This window comes from Saccopteryx bilineata, chromosome 8 (genome assembly GCF_036850765.1).
Source record: "Saccopteryx bilineata isolate mSacBil1 chromosome 8, mSacBil1_pri_phased_curated, whole genome shotgun sequence".
Classification (NCBI taxonomy): Eukaryota; Metazoa; Chordata; class Mammalia; order Chiroptera; family Emballonuridae; genus Saccopteryx; species Saccopteryx bilineata.
Genome location: NC_089497.1, coordinates 37,595,085 through 37,610,040, shown reverse-complemented (window position 1 = coordinate 37,610,040; position 14,956 = coordinate 37,595,085). Strand labels below are relative to the sequence as shown.

General features: G+C 37.8%; 1 protein-coding gene across 4 annotated transcripts in view; it reads right to left on the bottom strand.

Moving 5' to 3' along the window:
- DZIP3 (DAZ interacting zinc finger protein 3) overlaps window positions 1-14,956 on the bottom strand; it is a 104,810-nt gene that overhangs the window by 50,572 nt on the left and 39,282 nt on the right. For all 4 annotated transcript variants that reach the window (XM_066240940.1, XM_066240941.1, XM_066240937.1 and 1 more), the window contains 5 exons: window positions 12,275-12,389; window positions 3,971-4,090; window positions 2,687-2,788; window positions 1,132-1,224; window positions 489-541 (listed from right to left, as the gene is read on the bottom strand). In XM_066240940.1, the coding sequence (XP_066097037.1) occupies window positions 489-541; window positions 1,132-1,224; window positions 2,687-2,788; window positions 3,971-4,090; window positions 12,275-12,389 (483 nt within the window). The remainder of the gene's footprint in view (window positions 1-488; window positions 542-1,131; window positions 1,225-2,686; window positions 2,789-3,970; window positions 4,091-12,274; window positions 12,390-14,956) is intronic.

Genomic DNA, 14,956 nt, shown 5'->3' with positions numbered 1-14,956 from the left:
AGACAAGCTTAAAGGTTTGAATGAGTTTTGAAAGCTAGAAGAAAGTTTATATAACAACCTATTAAACAACTTGAAGAAAAATATGTTTGGTTTCAGGAAAGGTCATTTTTGCTTTTTTAAATTTTTATTTAGAAAATTAAATTTAATGGGGTGACATTGGTCAATCAGAGTATATAGGTTTCAGGTAAACATCTCTATAGCATTTGACTGCTGATTGTATTGTGTGTCTATCACCCAGAGAAAAGATTATTTTCATACTTAAGGAAAAAGTATTCATAGTTTCTCCTTTCCTGCTTTAAAATTTAAAGGTCCACAAAATAGAGACTGAGGGGGAGATACATGTCAGTTAAATATAATTTTTTCACACAATTAATATTACCTTTAAATTTAATGAAGCTCTAACAAGTGACAGAAACACAGAAGAAAGAAGCAACTGAAAACTACATACATGCTCATAAAAAATATAAAATACTTCATTTGAAGCTTACCTTTCTCCTAAATTTTCAATGGTTATATATTCATCCTTTCTCACAACTTCAAACTGCAAGTGATGGAAAAAAATAGCTCTAAAGTAGTTCAATTTTCAAAGTTCTTTAATGTTACTAGTTAGCCTTAACATTTGGAGAAAGATAATGACAACAAAGCTATAGCAAATATAATTATAAAACATAACAGAAGTGACAGGTGAGCCATACACAATCTAATCAAACACACTATAGTTAATCTTAAAAAGAAATACAGTACTACTTTACATCACCAAAAATGTAGTGATTTTCATAGGAAGGTGCTTACAAACTAAAAGGGAGTCAGAAAGTCAAAAAGTATTTTTAACTTTAGGTGGCACAGATTAGTTTATAATCCTTGATTCATGACAGACTTCTCATTGGTATAGTCATGGCCTGCTTTTTCTGTGTCTCTCTCTGTGTCAGTGTATCTTTACGCTTTAAATTTTCTTGTTCTTAAGGACTACTTAATATTACTTTGGGGAAATCAAAGCAATAGAAAGAACATAGAATTTAGTCACCATCAAAGAGAATATGGCTAAAATATTATTATTATGATTCCCATATGTGTTCAAGTCAAAAATACCATTCTAATGTAAGAAAGCAAGAAAACTGAAAAGATACTTACCAAAATTTTAACAATTCCAGGTACATCACACTGTAGCATCCTTACCATGTCACCTGCACATCCTTCCTTCAAACATTTTTTCCCACTAAAACTCTAAAGTTATCAATAGGAAAAAACACACAAAATTATCAAAATAAAAAATACAAATAATAAAAAAGAAAACAATCACTGATGTACAAAGCTAGTTATATTTAAATAAAGTCAGAAGCAGATGTTGCTAGATGGTAAAAGATATGAAAAACATTTGCGATTTAGCTGTTCAAAAACAGTTCATCATGTATCAATGGCTTAAAATGCACGATCACACTTTTATCATTCCTACTTCAAAATCTTCAAGTAGCTATATTACAGGCTATGATGTAGTCACCGTGCACAGGGAAAGCAACTTCTAGTAAAATGTGCCGATCAGATGAGTGTAGAAAGGAATACTGAATTTCTATCAGCCATGTGAGATTACAAGGAAAAGGAAAGAATAAAAATGTTGAGTCTTCTCTCTTGTTCTGATCTTATTTCATTTCTTCTTGTTAAGTTACTTAGTTTTCTTTTAGTTCTCTTTCTAGAGTTGGGCAATATTGATTGCCCTAACAATCAAAGAATGCAAAATATACACCCTGCTTAAACAAATGAATAATAACACTTTATTAGATAATGATTTTTACAGTGTAAAACAATGCAAGTTCATCTGTTATCTGTTAATCCTCACAACAACCTTAGGAAGTAGGTATAACTATCCTCACTTTAACTTTATGGCTTAGAAAAATGAGTCTCAGAGCGGTCGAATTACCAGACTAAAGTAAAAACAAACAAACAAAAAAACCCAATGACAACATAAAACTCAAAAACTATAGGTGGCTCAATCTGGACTTAAATCCAAATCTCCCAACTCCATATATAATACTCTCTCTACACGGCAACTGCTTTATTGGGCTTTTCTGTTTACACAATGTAAACACTCTGGAACCAAACACTAGACACCCAACTTATGGTCATTAGCTCACCAAAGAGTAAGTAATACAGAACTGGGCTTTAGATTTTTACTTTAATTTTAGCAGCAAAAAAAAAAAAAAAAAAATCATTTTAGTTATATGACTATAGGTAAATACAAAATCACAAATAGATTTTTGAAGACTATAAAATTTATCATTGCTCTTTACCCTTTAAAATAGAAACTATCCTTAAAATTATATAATTGTCCTTTATTACTTTAAGTAATTTTATTCTTTGATTCCATGTCTTTTATGTGGATATATGCAATAATATTTCTATTCTTAAGAGTATATAAAAAAAGAGTATAAACTTCTACAAAGAAAGGAACAAACTGATAGCAATCACTAAGCAACAAAGTACTAGCAGTAGCCTCTGCAAAGATCTATTTAGTAAATGGTGATGATGAACAAGGAATAGTAAAGAGAAAAGCATCAACGAAAACAGGGGAGAAAATGGAGGAAGAAAATAGAAGAGGAAGGTTGTGAATAGGAAGAAATAAGAAAAGAGGGAAAAACAAAAAAAGGTAGAGAAAGAAATGTAGTCAAGTTTTGAGGGAAGAACAAAATACCTGATCATGTTCGCCAGGATATTTTAAGTTCTTGAACTTTTTCCAACAAATTTTATGAAAATAAATGCAGCAGCTTTTACTGCACATTAACTGAAAAAATCCCTGGAAAAGAATGAAAGTAAGCTGTTGGCATGGAAAAGAGATTCATGTACTGCATATATAGAAAATACCACCTTAAGTCACTTTTAACTTGACAAGTTTCCTGTCCTCCCTTAGAACTACAGCTATGCTTCCTTTAAACAGGCAGACTGGATGACAAAAAGCTAATTTTGCGGGCCAGACTCCCTGCTGCTACATGCTGCCCATGTGACTGGAACCCTAAGGCCTCTCTGGAAACCACAACCATATTACCATGTCACTTCAATGGTACTGCGCTTAACCAGGCCAACCTTCCTAATTCATAGCTTACCCTAACGAACAGATCTTGGCTTTCCCTCCCCCCATCTACCCTATTTGAGATACACCTCATCCTTTCTTTTTTCTGTCCATTCTAACAGGTATCTTTATTTGTATAAATCCTTATATACAATGTATTCTTTCAGTCTTTCTGGGTTTTTCTTTTTACAAAAACAAACAAACAAACAAACCACAACATATAAAACCCGTCCATGCTGTCACTCCCACAGACAGATGGTCTCAGGCAGCCCTCCCCACCGCAGGCTTCACCCTGGACACCCATGCCTGTCAACTGAGACTTCCGTTACCTTCCGGAAGTGGTGTAGATCTGCACTCATCTCATCTCATTTTATCTTGTGGTCTTCCCAGTCTTATTCTGATAATATCCACTGAGAACTAGACTTGAAGTACTTTGACTGTTTAATTTCCTCAAAGCAAGGCTAGTTATGTTTTTTCTCCCTCAAGGCCCATAGCAGAGATAACGATCACTTGGTAACATAATTCTTAAGGAGTGACAACCTTTCTGTTTAGTAAAATAAAGTTTAAATGAACACAAAATAACATTTCTAACTCTAAAGAATAGTTTAGATCATTTCCACTATATGATAGCAGTAATATTAATTATAAGTTCAGAGACATATGATTATTACAAAAACCTTGGTAAAACCCATTCATTTTTAGTGATTCACAGTGTAAAAACAATTCCAGCTCATTATGATCCTAAGTTCTCACAGATACTCAAACAACTTCTCAACTGCATTATCACTATAAATAACCTAAGTATATTTTTAAACATTATTTTGGTGCATGATAATATAAAATTTTTACCTAAAGTTGAATTTTATGATTATATTTTTAAAATATTCAGTTAATTGATAATTATAGTACCTTATAATTGGTGTTCCTTAAAACATCAGCTTCGCAAGATCTTTCACAATCTAGATAACTGCAAATGGTCTGCTTCATTATATTACTTTCAGTTGTCATGATAAAATTATTGAGCAGATCCTAGATTTTAAAAATAAATTCCATGAATTAGTAATAATGATCCCTTCTAATATTTTACCTTATATAATTTTAAGTACTTTAAGTAATATACCGTTTGTTTTTTTAAAAACCATCATAGAATGTACTTGCCTCATTCCAAGTAAATAATAGAGAGGTGCCAAAATAGAAATATTGGATTTCTTACTGAATATAAATAAAAAAGTCTGTATATGAAGCTATACCTCACATCACATCCTAATATAGCATAACACCTGGCATGTTTCTATCAAGAATGACCTGTCCTGTTGTCTCTCTATAAAGAGAGACAAGAAATCGCTAGAAGGCAGGAGAGTCTTGCTACAACTGGCTAAAGACACCATGTTGGCAGTGGAACCACCGCAGTGGGGCACTATGGCGTTCTCTGTTAGTGAGCAGTAGGAGGGTGCAGAGAAATATGCCTCCAGTATTCAGAGTTAAAACTCGGAATGCAAATTTCCTGTTTTAAAATGCTGATTAAATGCAGGTGAAACATATCATCAAGTCTAAGTCAAACTGGTCCTTAGACCAGGTCCTCACCACTTATCCTTCAGAAGGGCAGAACTACAAGCTTTCAAATACTATTACTTCTAATATATTGAAAGTATATGACATAATAAATAAGACTCAATGGACTATTTCTTGAATCTAGTCACCATTCATGATATTCTTTCAATGGCACTCGTATTTTTTAATTGATCAAATATCAAGATTAAATAGAGAAAAGAGAAGCATTCAAAGGTCTATCAGTACAAAGATGGTACATTCTGTCAGGATAGCCAATAGCTGAATGAAGATGTCAAAACAAAAGAACAGGACTCAGTTTGCATGTAACTACTGAAGTTTCACAAATCTCAAATTTAATAGTTCAATATTGATTTATTGGTTCTCCTACCAAATCTGTTCCTTGTTCCTTATTCTTTATCTGCCATCCCCACTCTTTGGCATTCATCCATTCAGCAAACATTTACTGAGTATGTGTCCTGGGCCAGGTGATGTATATAGGACACAGCAGTGAACTCTGCAGGATAATGCCTGGACCTCCTGGACACCAATTTCATCTACCACTATCTATTCAGCTTCAAGCCAAAAATCTTGAAATCGTCCATTGCATAATGGCTTCTACTATCCCATGCAATATACCAGCAAGTACTTGTGAGTCTTCTTTCAAAATACATTGCAAATTCTTCCACTTCTATCTCCACTGCTATCACTTTGTGTCTTACCTACATTACTGACTGTAACAGATGACTACGGATGGTAACTGGTCTCCCTCTTCCCTGAATACTCTGCTTCAAAACACTACACGGAAGCAAAGTATCATGTCAGTTCCTTGCTCAGAAGGTGGTTTCCCAGTGAATCTAAACAAAATCCAGAACCCTTACTAATGACTGACTGACTGCAGAGGTCCTGCAAAATCTGAATCCAGTATATCTAGCCATTGCTGGTCCATCTCTTCAAATTCACTTCTAGTGTCACTCACTATAGTTTTATTTTTTCAGTTCCTCAACCTTGATCTTCAAGGCCTAAAAGAGCCTTTTCACAATTCTATTTACCTAGAATGCCCTTCCCTCTTCTCTTTAGAGAGCTAGTTCCAGTCTCAACCTTCTAGTTTCAACTTAAATATCACCTCCCAGAGAGGTTTTTCTAACCACTCCACACCAGACACATAGACACTTAGGCACATATACAAGAGACAAATATGGAGAGATGCAGGTATAGGAGGGTGTGTCTGTGTGTGTTCTCCATTTTCCCTACCCCGGTCCTCGTATTTCTTTAGAACACAAACCCAATTTTTCACTATTTTATTAGTTTTTTTTTTAACTTTCTTAACTACTTCCTTACCCTAAATATAAAAACTATTCGATGTTGTAAATTCCCTCATATTTTATTATAATTTGATTATATCATTCCATTGTTTAAAAGTCATCAGGGGTTTTCTATTATCCTCAATATCTAACCTGATCCCCTTCCCTCACTTGGCTTATAAGGCCTTCCATGATAAGGCTAATATTTACCTCTAATATAGTATGCATTCTTGGAAAAAAGAATAATGAAAAACAGGATGTAATTTAGGAAAAAAAAGGGATGTTCATAAAAAATACTCCTGGTAAATAGTTTAAATAATCACTGAAATTAAAATGCAATACAAGAATAGGAACAGGGTACTGTTAACAATAGTAACACTGAAGGACACAGCCCTGCTAGAATGCCAGCATCCCCCACCAGGGTAAGTTCATTTAAGGAGACACATGAGGATTGAAGGATCTGGGGCAGGGAAGGACTCCGGTGACCCACCTGGGATTCCTCAGTACCAGATAAAGGGTACAGCCTAGCCCTCTAAGCTCTCTAAAAAGTATTAATCACCATCATCCCGAAACAACAAGGTTGTGGGTTTGATCTCTGGTCAGGACACACATAGGAAGCAACCAAAAAATGCTTGACTGAGTGGAACAACAAATGTAGGGAATCGCCCATCTAATCTTGAACCCTCTAAGGCTTGGATTGGGGAACTTTAGTTAAAAAGTCCTAAGTGAATGTCTCTTGAATGCAAACACCAAGGAGTTATGTGAGTGAGTGACCTTTGTGCAGACAGAAAGGAATGCATGTGGATGGGCTTTAGAAAATTAGCCTAGAGCCTTGGTCAGCAAACTGCGGCTCGTGAGCCACATGCAGCTCTTGGGCCCCTTGAGTGTGGCTCTTCCACAAAATACCACATGCGGGCACTACCTCGATAAGAAATGTACCTACCTATATAGTTTAAGTTGAAAAAATTTGGCTCTCTCACCTGACCGGGTGGTGGCGCAGAGGATAGAGCATCAGACTGGGATGCGGAGGACCCAGGTTCAAGACTCCGAGGTCACCAGTTTGAGTGCAGGCTCATCTGGTTTGAGCAAAGTTCACCAGCCTGGACCCAAGGTCGCTGGCTTGAGCAAGGGGTCACTCGGTCTGCTGAAGGCCCATGGTCAAGGCACATATGAGAGAGCAATCAATGAACAACTAAGGTGCCACAATGAAAAACTAATGATTGATGCTTCTCATCTCTCTTAATTTCTGTCTGTCTGTCCCTATCTATCCCTCTCTCTGACTCTCTGTCTCTGTAAAAAAATAAATTAAAAATTGGCTCTCAAAAGAAATTTCAATTGTTGTATGTTGATATTTGGCTCTGTTGGCTAATGAGTTTGCCAACCACTGGTCTAGAGAGTTCCAGATGTGCCTTCCTTTGTGCTTGTTAATTAGCAAAAGAAAAAGAATGTACTGACTGAAATTAGCTCTTTCTCCATGTCAGTAAGAAGTCCATTAGTCATTCTTTCCCCTTACCACCTGATCTCCCTCCCCTGTAACCCTGTTACCTTCGTTCTGCTTCTGATCAATAAAAACTGAGAGAGGAGAGCCAGGAGGTTAGTCTCCCTCAGTAGCCTCTCCCTCTTCCTCCTGAAATCACTTTGTATCTTGAGCAGTTTTTTTCCATGTGACACTGCTAGTTTCCAGTGGGCTGCAGTACTACAAAAAATGCTTCCCTTCTCCATCCCCTCTCTCCCCTTTCGTCTCTATGTTCTTCTAAAAATCAATAAAAATTAAGCCCTGATCAGATAGCTTGGTTGACTGAAGCCTTATTGCAGAGCACAAAGGTTGCCAGTTAGATCTAAGCTCAAGCCAGCAACCATGAGTAATAAACATTTCAGAAAGAAAAGAGAAACTGTAGAAGAACTCATCAAATAAATCAGGAAAATATCCTAGACTCCAAAAACATAAGTTCAGAACAACAGGGATACACATAATATCCTAAAAACTTCCTGAAAGAAAGAAATAAGATTACAAGCAAAAGATTGAGAATCAGAATAACGTATGTTGGGCAAATGAGTTTGTAAAATCTGTATTTTTGAGGTTTGCTCACTTTTATTGTTAAAAATGGCCACTGCCCATGTGAATGATGCTGCCCAAGTGAGGCTGCTAACTACCTTCCTGCTTGAGAATGGGCTTTGTTATGCTAATGTGTGCTGGAGGAGGAGTTTTCACGCCAAGAAAAGTTTGTGCAGAAGAAGGAGAGGAAAAAGAAAGCCAAGATGGCAGGTTGCTGAAGGAGAAGCCAGTTTGTGCAGAGATTGTGTAGAGAGGAGACTAATGTGAACCTGCACATGCCTGGCGGCAATGGCCACGACTACTAGCCGTATATTTGGCATAGTCTGTGGCAGGATTCGGATTAGATCAGTATGGAGCTGCCACCACCCTTGAGCAGTAGGGTAGAGGACTGGCTGCTGTTATGGTTCTCCATGGCTGTCCTTTTGGGGACCGTGGGCTGGCCAATTTTTACAGTCCTGCAAGAGGGAACCGAGAGCTCTGTGGAAGAGGCTGCTCAAGGCCTGCAAACCGAGCAGCGGAAGGAGTTGGAATGGCCACAGGAGAAAGAGGTACAGATCCTGGACCTGGAGGGAGTGCTGGAAGAGAGGCCAGCCAGGTTGGGAGTTGCACCTGGAAATAGAGCAGTCTCTGGAGAAGGAATTACAGGTTCATGAGGTGCAGTTTGCCCTGGAAGTTGCCGAGAGCCAGCAGCCACGGGAGCCGAAGATGGAGCTGTGCCGGCAGAGTGGATCAGAGTCGGCGGGAGCAGGCGTTTCCAGCTCCTCTTCTGAGGATGAGAAGACTGGGGCTGAAGCTGCTGTCTGCAGACTTCAGAAGGTAAAAAACCAGCAGCAAGGAGTTCCTACTACACCCCTATAGGTTTGCTGTGATTTTGGGATATAGGTGAGGATGGCAGCGTGCTCTCTGGAGCAAAGGTGGAAATGCTGGCTGCCACTGCCACGTGCTCCTCCTTGGGACAGTGTCTTAAGACTTGCCAAGACAGTAAGGATGAGGGGGAGGCCTGAGGCCCCATGTGCATGGACTGACTCTTGGACTGTGACCACAGGGGGCACCAGTTCCCTTGTTGGATAGACTCGCGGCTCATGAAAACCCTGATGGGGAGGTCAGGTCTGGTGGAGGCCCCCTGCATCGAGAAGCTTTTCATCCAGTTGGAGAGAAGCTCCAAGGACAATTTGTGTTTGGGGCAAAGTGCTAGGGAGACTGGTGAAGGGCATCTTTGTAATTGTTGAAATGTATGTACATGACTTGTGCTGTTGCTATAATTTGTTTGTGTGATGTGCCTAATTCCCTTTACAGGAATGCCTGTGGGTGGTGTGTGGATTGCGAAGTGAGCAAAAGGGGTGGAATGTTGGGCAAATGAGTTTGTAAAATCTCTATTTTGGGGGTTTGCTCACTTTTATTGTTAAAAATGGCTGCTGCCCACGTGAATGATGCTGCCCGGGTGGCTGCTAATTATTTTCCTACTTGGGAAGGCTAATGTGTGCTGGAGGAGGGGTTTTCACGCCAAGAAAAGGTTTGTGTGAGGAAGAAGGAGAAAGCCAAGATGGCAGGTTGCTGAAGGACAAGCCAGTTTGTGCAGTTTGTGCAGAGTGAGAGCAGAGAGAAGGACATGGGGAACCAGAGGGGCCTGAGGCTGGTGGGGGGCCTTTGATTCTAGGAAAACTCAGAAAAGAACCTCCTGGTTGTGAAACTGGAGAATGTGTGAGTGGGTTTTGGAGCCCTGTGTGTTTGTGTTTACTCGCCAGCCGGGTGCGAGGCTAGAATAAAGGAATGGCCCACCAGTTTTTGGCTCTGCTGTTTCTCTATCTGACTGAATCTAATGTGAACCTGCTCATGCCTGGCTGCGACAGCCGTGACTACTAGCTGTACAACATAGACTTCCCAGAGGTATTTCTGGAAGCTAGAATAATAAAAGCACACTTTTAAAAATGAGGGAAATGGCCCTGGCTGGGTGGGTCAGTTGGTTGGAACGTTGTCCAGATGGACCGAGATTGTGGGTTTGATCCCTGGTCGGGCATATAGGATAGGAGTCAAATGTGAGTGCACGGGTGAGTGGAGCAATGAATTGATGTTTCTTTCTCTCTCTATCCCCTTCCTCTCTCCAAAATCAAGCAATATATTTTTTAAAATGTTGATGATGGAAAATAATTTTAATCTATAATTCTATGCTCAGGCAAGATATAAAAAGAGTATACAAAAATTATTTTGAAATTTGAAACATCTCAAAAAATTTACCTCCCAAGCAAGCACCCTTTTCTGAATGAGATGTACCACCAAAACAAGGAAGTTCTTCCAGAAAGAGGAAATCCTGAGATTCTACACAGGAGAGAGGTGAATGATATTCCCGGATATAAAGGTAACCCTAAAGCCAATCAAATAAAAACCTGTAACTATTAGTAGAACAGAGAAAGGGCAGTGTGTGCTTGAAGGGGCTGTATAAGAAAGCTACTAGCCTGACCAGGTGGTGGTGCAGTGGACAGAGCATTGGACTGGGATGCAGAGGACCCAGGTTTGAAACCCCAAGGTCACTGGCCTCAGCAGAGGCTCACTAGCTTGAGCGCGGGGTTGCTGGCTTGAGCGTTGGATCATAGACATGACCCCATGGTCGCTGGCTTGAGCAAGGGGTCATTTGGTCTGCTGTATCCCCCCCACCCTCCATCAAGGCACATATAAGAAAGCAATCGTTGAACAACTAAGGAACTGCAACAAAGAATTGATACTTCTCATCTCTCTCCCTTCCTGTCTGTCTGTCCCTAGCTGTCCTCTCTCTAGTTTTCTGTCTCCGTCAAAAAAACCAAAACTATTAAACTATCATCTTCCACAGTGGGAAGTCAAAAGATATCTAAAATGAAGAAATTCTTTAAATAGCAGTACAATTTTTAAAAAATATATAGTTAAATATGAAAAAAAATTTGCTAAGGATTGGAAGAAGTTGCCTCTAGTTAGAAAATATAATTAGAGATGATAGAAAATAGACTGTTAATATTTAAGCTTTTTACTATTATTTGACAAATTGTATACATGTATTACTTTGCATAAAAATTCACTAAAAAACATTTGGATAATAAAGAAAGATATTTTAAAAAGAGGAGAAAAGAAAGAAAAACAACCACACCAAGAAGGAATTCCTTTAGATAAGCAGAGAAGTTAAATATTTTTTTAAATTAATGAAATTATTACTTTATTAAGTCAAAGTTAAAAGTAATATATTTATCCTGACAAATGCCCAAAATTGACTGCTTATTCTATTGATTACTGAGATAGGCATATTAAAATATTCTACTGTGACTGGGAGTATTTTATTTCTCCTTTCAGTTCTAGCAATTGTATTCTGAGGTTATACTATCAGGTATATACAAATTTTGAGTTGCTATAGCTTCCTAGAAAATTGAATTTTGTTTTTTAATGAAATTTTCTATTTTGATGCATGCATTTGGCCTTAAAGTAACTAAAATATAAGGACCCGGACCCAAAAAGGTTTAAAGTAAAAGTCTGGAAAGAGGTATGTCACTCAAACACTAACCAAGAGAAACCTGTGGTTAATGTTCATAGTTTTAAACAAATAAAAAAGAGACCAATGTGACTTACCAATAAAAATACACAAAAAGTAAAGAATACCCAGCGGATGTGGAAATATGGAAACTCTGATACTCTGTCTTAAGAATATAAACTGGTACAACCTTTCTGAGAGAATATGGAGCTAGAGATCAACAACTTTACAAGTGTGAACACACTGCTTCACAATTCCATTTTTGGAAATTTATCCCCCCCCAAATGATAAAAAAATACACAAAGATCACTCTACCTAACAGTGAAAAACTGAAACATTTAAGATAACTAAATATTCAATAGCAAGATGTGTGTCTAGAAAGATATAAATAAAAATACTAACAATGATTTTTCCATTTAAAGAAATACAAATAAATTTTAGTTTTATCTTCAGGCATTTTTATATTTTTCAAGTTTTTGAAGCATTTAGTACTTTTAAAATTTAAATCAACCACAAAATAACAGTAAGTATAATTTGAAAAAAAGAAGTTAACTATTACATTTAGCTCTAGCTCTATGAAGAACTATAAAGGTTTAATTTTTTTATTTGGAAATGCTAACACAACCACCTTACTTCTACTTATTGAATCATACATTCTGTACTACACAATGAAATCAAGGTTGTTTCTCATATAGAAAACTAATTTCCAATTAAAAAATGTTCTTACTATAGAGTATGGCAGTTAACATAAACTGCACTTTATCAACAATGATTCTGATTAGTCGACATAAAATGTTATTCTTAAAATTGCTTACTTTAAAAGTTGTAGGTAAATCTTCATCTTCTGTAGGATCTATGTCAAACCAATGATCATTTTTATCGCCTATTTCTTGTAAGCCTTTATGAAATTCTAGCAGTCCTCCGTTATATCTGCAAGGCATTTTAAATAAGGTTGGTATGACTATGACTGTAACTAAATAGTTTACAAATAAGACGAGTAACCCATTTTATTTATTTTTGAGGTAAGTAGGGCAGTGATAACCTCTCGCATACTATAGAAATACAAATGCTAGGACTCTCATCTGTGGTAGACTGGGATGAAATACAGCTGGAAGGGGAGACAATAGATTATGTAGTAGCTCAAGCTTGAACAGTATGGGGGCCATGGTAATAAAAAGGACTATAAGTTGGTTGGCTTTTGTTTACTGTCTTGGAAGCCTTTAAGAAAGATGATGACAGGCATACGTCAGCCAACTACTGACTGAGAACACACTGTAAAAGACAGATGCCTCTATGCAGCATTTAAAGAGAACTTTCTGTTCTCCAGCCATAAAAATAATCTATATTAAAAATCAGACCCAGGTTTAATCAAAGGTACAAAAAACCATAATAAAAAGAGATGAAATGCATAACCTCGAAAAGACTTCTATTAACAACTCCGATTAAAAGGCCTCTATGGTAACATGTTGGGGGCCGCAAGCCAACAGGGTCTTGCGGTTTAGATTTTTGGGGGACAGAGGTGTGGGGGACTGGCAGTAAGCTGACAGTCTGCCCAACCCCCCACCTCATTTGCTCGGTTAAGTTGCTAAAGGCTAAGTTTTTCTCCACACCTCCATGTCAGCTGTGATGCTGAACTGTTTCTACTGTCCACCCTCCATGTCCCTTGGAGAGATTGGAGGCAGTTTTCTTTTTATTCTTTGTTTTGTGAAGTTAAGATGTTATATAGGGTGGGAATTTTCTGCACTTGGGAGAATTCTTGGGTTGCCTTGGAAATGTGATCAGAGTTATCACTGATTTGCTAATGACTCTCTCTGCCCTATAAATAAAGCCGGGTTGGGGGTGGAGAACCGCTCTCTGTTCTTGCCATCAGCTTGCAGAGGCCTCTGATCCCATCCTATTTCTCTTCAAGTTTATTTTCTTCATTCTGCATCATTCTCCCTCAGGACCTGGAATTACTAGTCACGCTGGTTTGCGGCAGTAACATATAAAGAATCTTTACTGACTCTAAACATAGGATAAACTGTGCCAAAAATGAAGCCCAGTATTTAATCATAAGGGTAGAACAACAGTAAAGACCCAAAGTACAGCTCTGACAGGAAACAAGTAGACTCTGAGATCTGGAATGGGGACATTTAGGTGAATATACTTAGAAACAATGAATCCCTAAATTCTCCTGAATCCTCTGATGGCAAAGGTCTCTCCCTTGCTAGATGAGAGCAGAGTGCCATTACTTAGCGTCCATACAGAAATATCATCTGAGGTACATCAAAAAAATGACACCTTCCTTCTTAAAATCCTCTCTATCTCCACTCATTGGCTACAGACTAATATACCTAGGATCAGGTAAAAGTAAAGTCCAAATGAGAAAACAGAGCCCCTTCCAGAAAGAAAAAGCTTATTCATCGTCAGAATTGCAGAACTTGACTAGAGTGTACTGGCAAAAACATGTATGAGAGTGGATCTTAAGAGTGCCAAACCAGTGGACAAATAAATATACAGCTGGATAGGGAAACGTACATTGACCTGGGACAACTCTTCCATAATTCCACAATTCTACTAAAACACTTGAAACCAGTATTAGTTTGCTGCTAAGAAGGCTATTTGAAGCTTGGATATAACAATGGCCTATATAGTAACTGAGGTGGAAATGCTGAAAATTTCTTGGAAAGAATATTAAAAGAAAGCTCCAAGAGGTGAGGATGTTTAAAGGACTTAGTACCTAAGACCACAGAACCCACCACTAGACAATGATCCCTGGAAAGACCTAGATGACACTCTATCCATTAATATAATAAGAAATACAGGTGAGAAGGGCAGCCCAGTGGTGGTTGTTTATATAGGTTGGGAATGAAAGGAGATGATGCCATATGATTGGGCTTTCTAATGTCAACAATCTGGAAAACAAGATACTCTCCAATGCCCACATGTAAAGAGAATAAAAAGTAGTTCACATATCTGAGGAAAGGAAAACGGTACATATTCTCTGTCTTGTCTCAGAACTATGTTCTCTTCATAATACAGACTGAAGGGATTGTGATCATTCTGACATTCTGAAAAACATCACATTGATGACATCATACTAGCATACAGCAAGTAGGAAATCTTCAGGTTACACCTTAGTAAAGCACAGAAGATAAAACAAAGACTGAGGGAATGATCAGATACGAATCTTTTAGAGATCCAAGGGCTGGGCCAAGCAGTGATCTTTCATGAGAATTTACAGAAGAAAGCTTTCTACTGTAATTCATCCTTCAGATCTCAGCCAAACATTATCTCCTCAGAGAGACTTCTGATTCCCAGAACCAGACTGGGCCTCCGTTGTTAGTCTTGTATTGTTCGTTGTATTTTCCTTCATAGTTTTTTTTTATCACATTTGATAATTATTTTGCATAACTGGTTATTTTATTAATATCTATAATGTTACAGAAGAACAGGAACTCTATTTTGTAAATATAGTACTTGTAACCCCAAATATAGCAGTTTCTAGACTATGATAA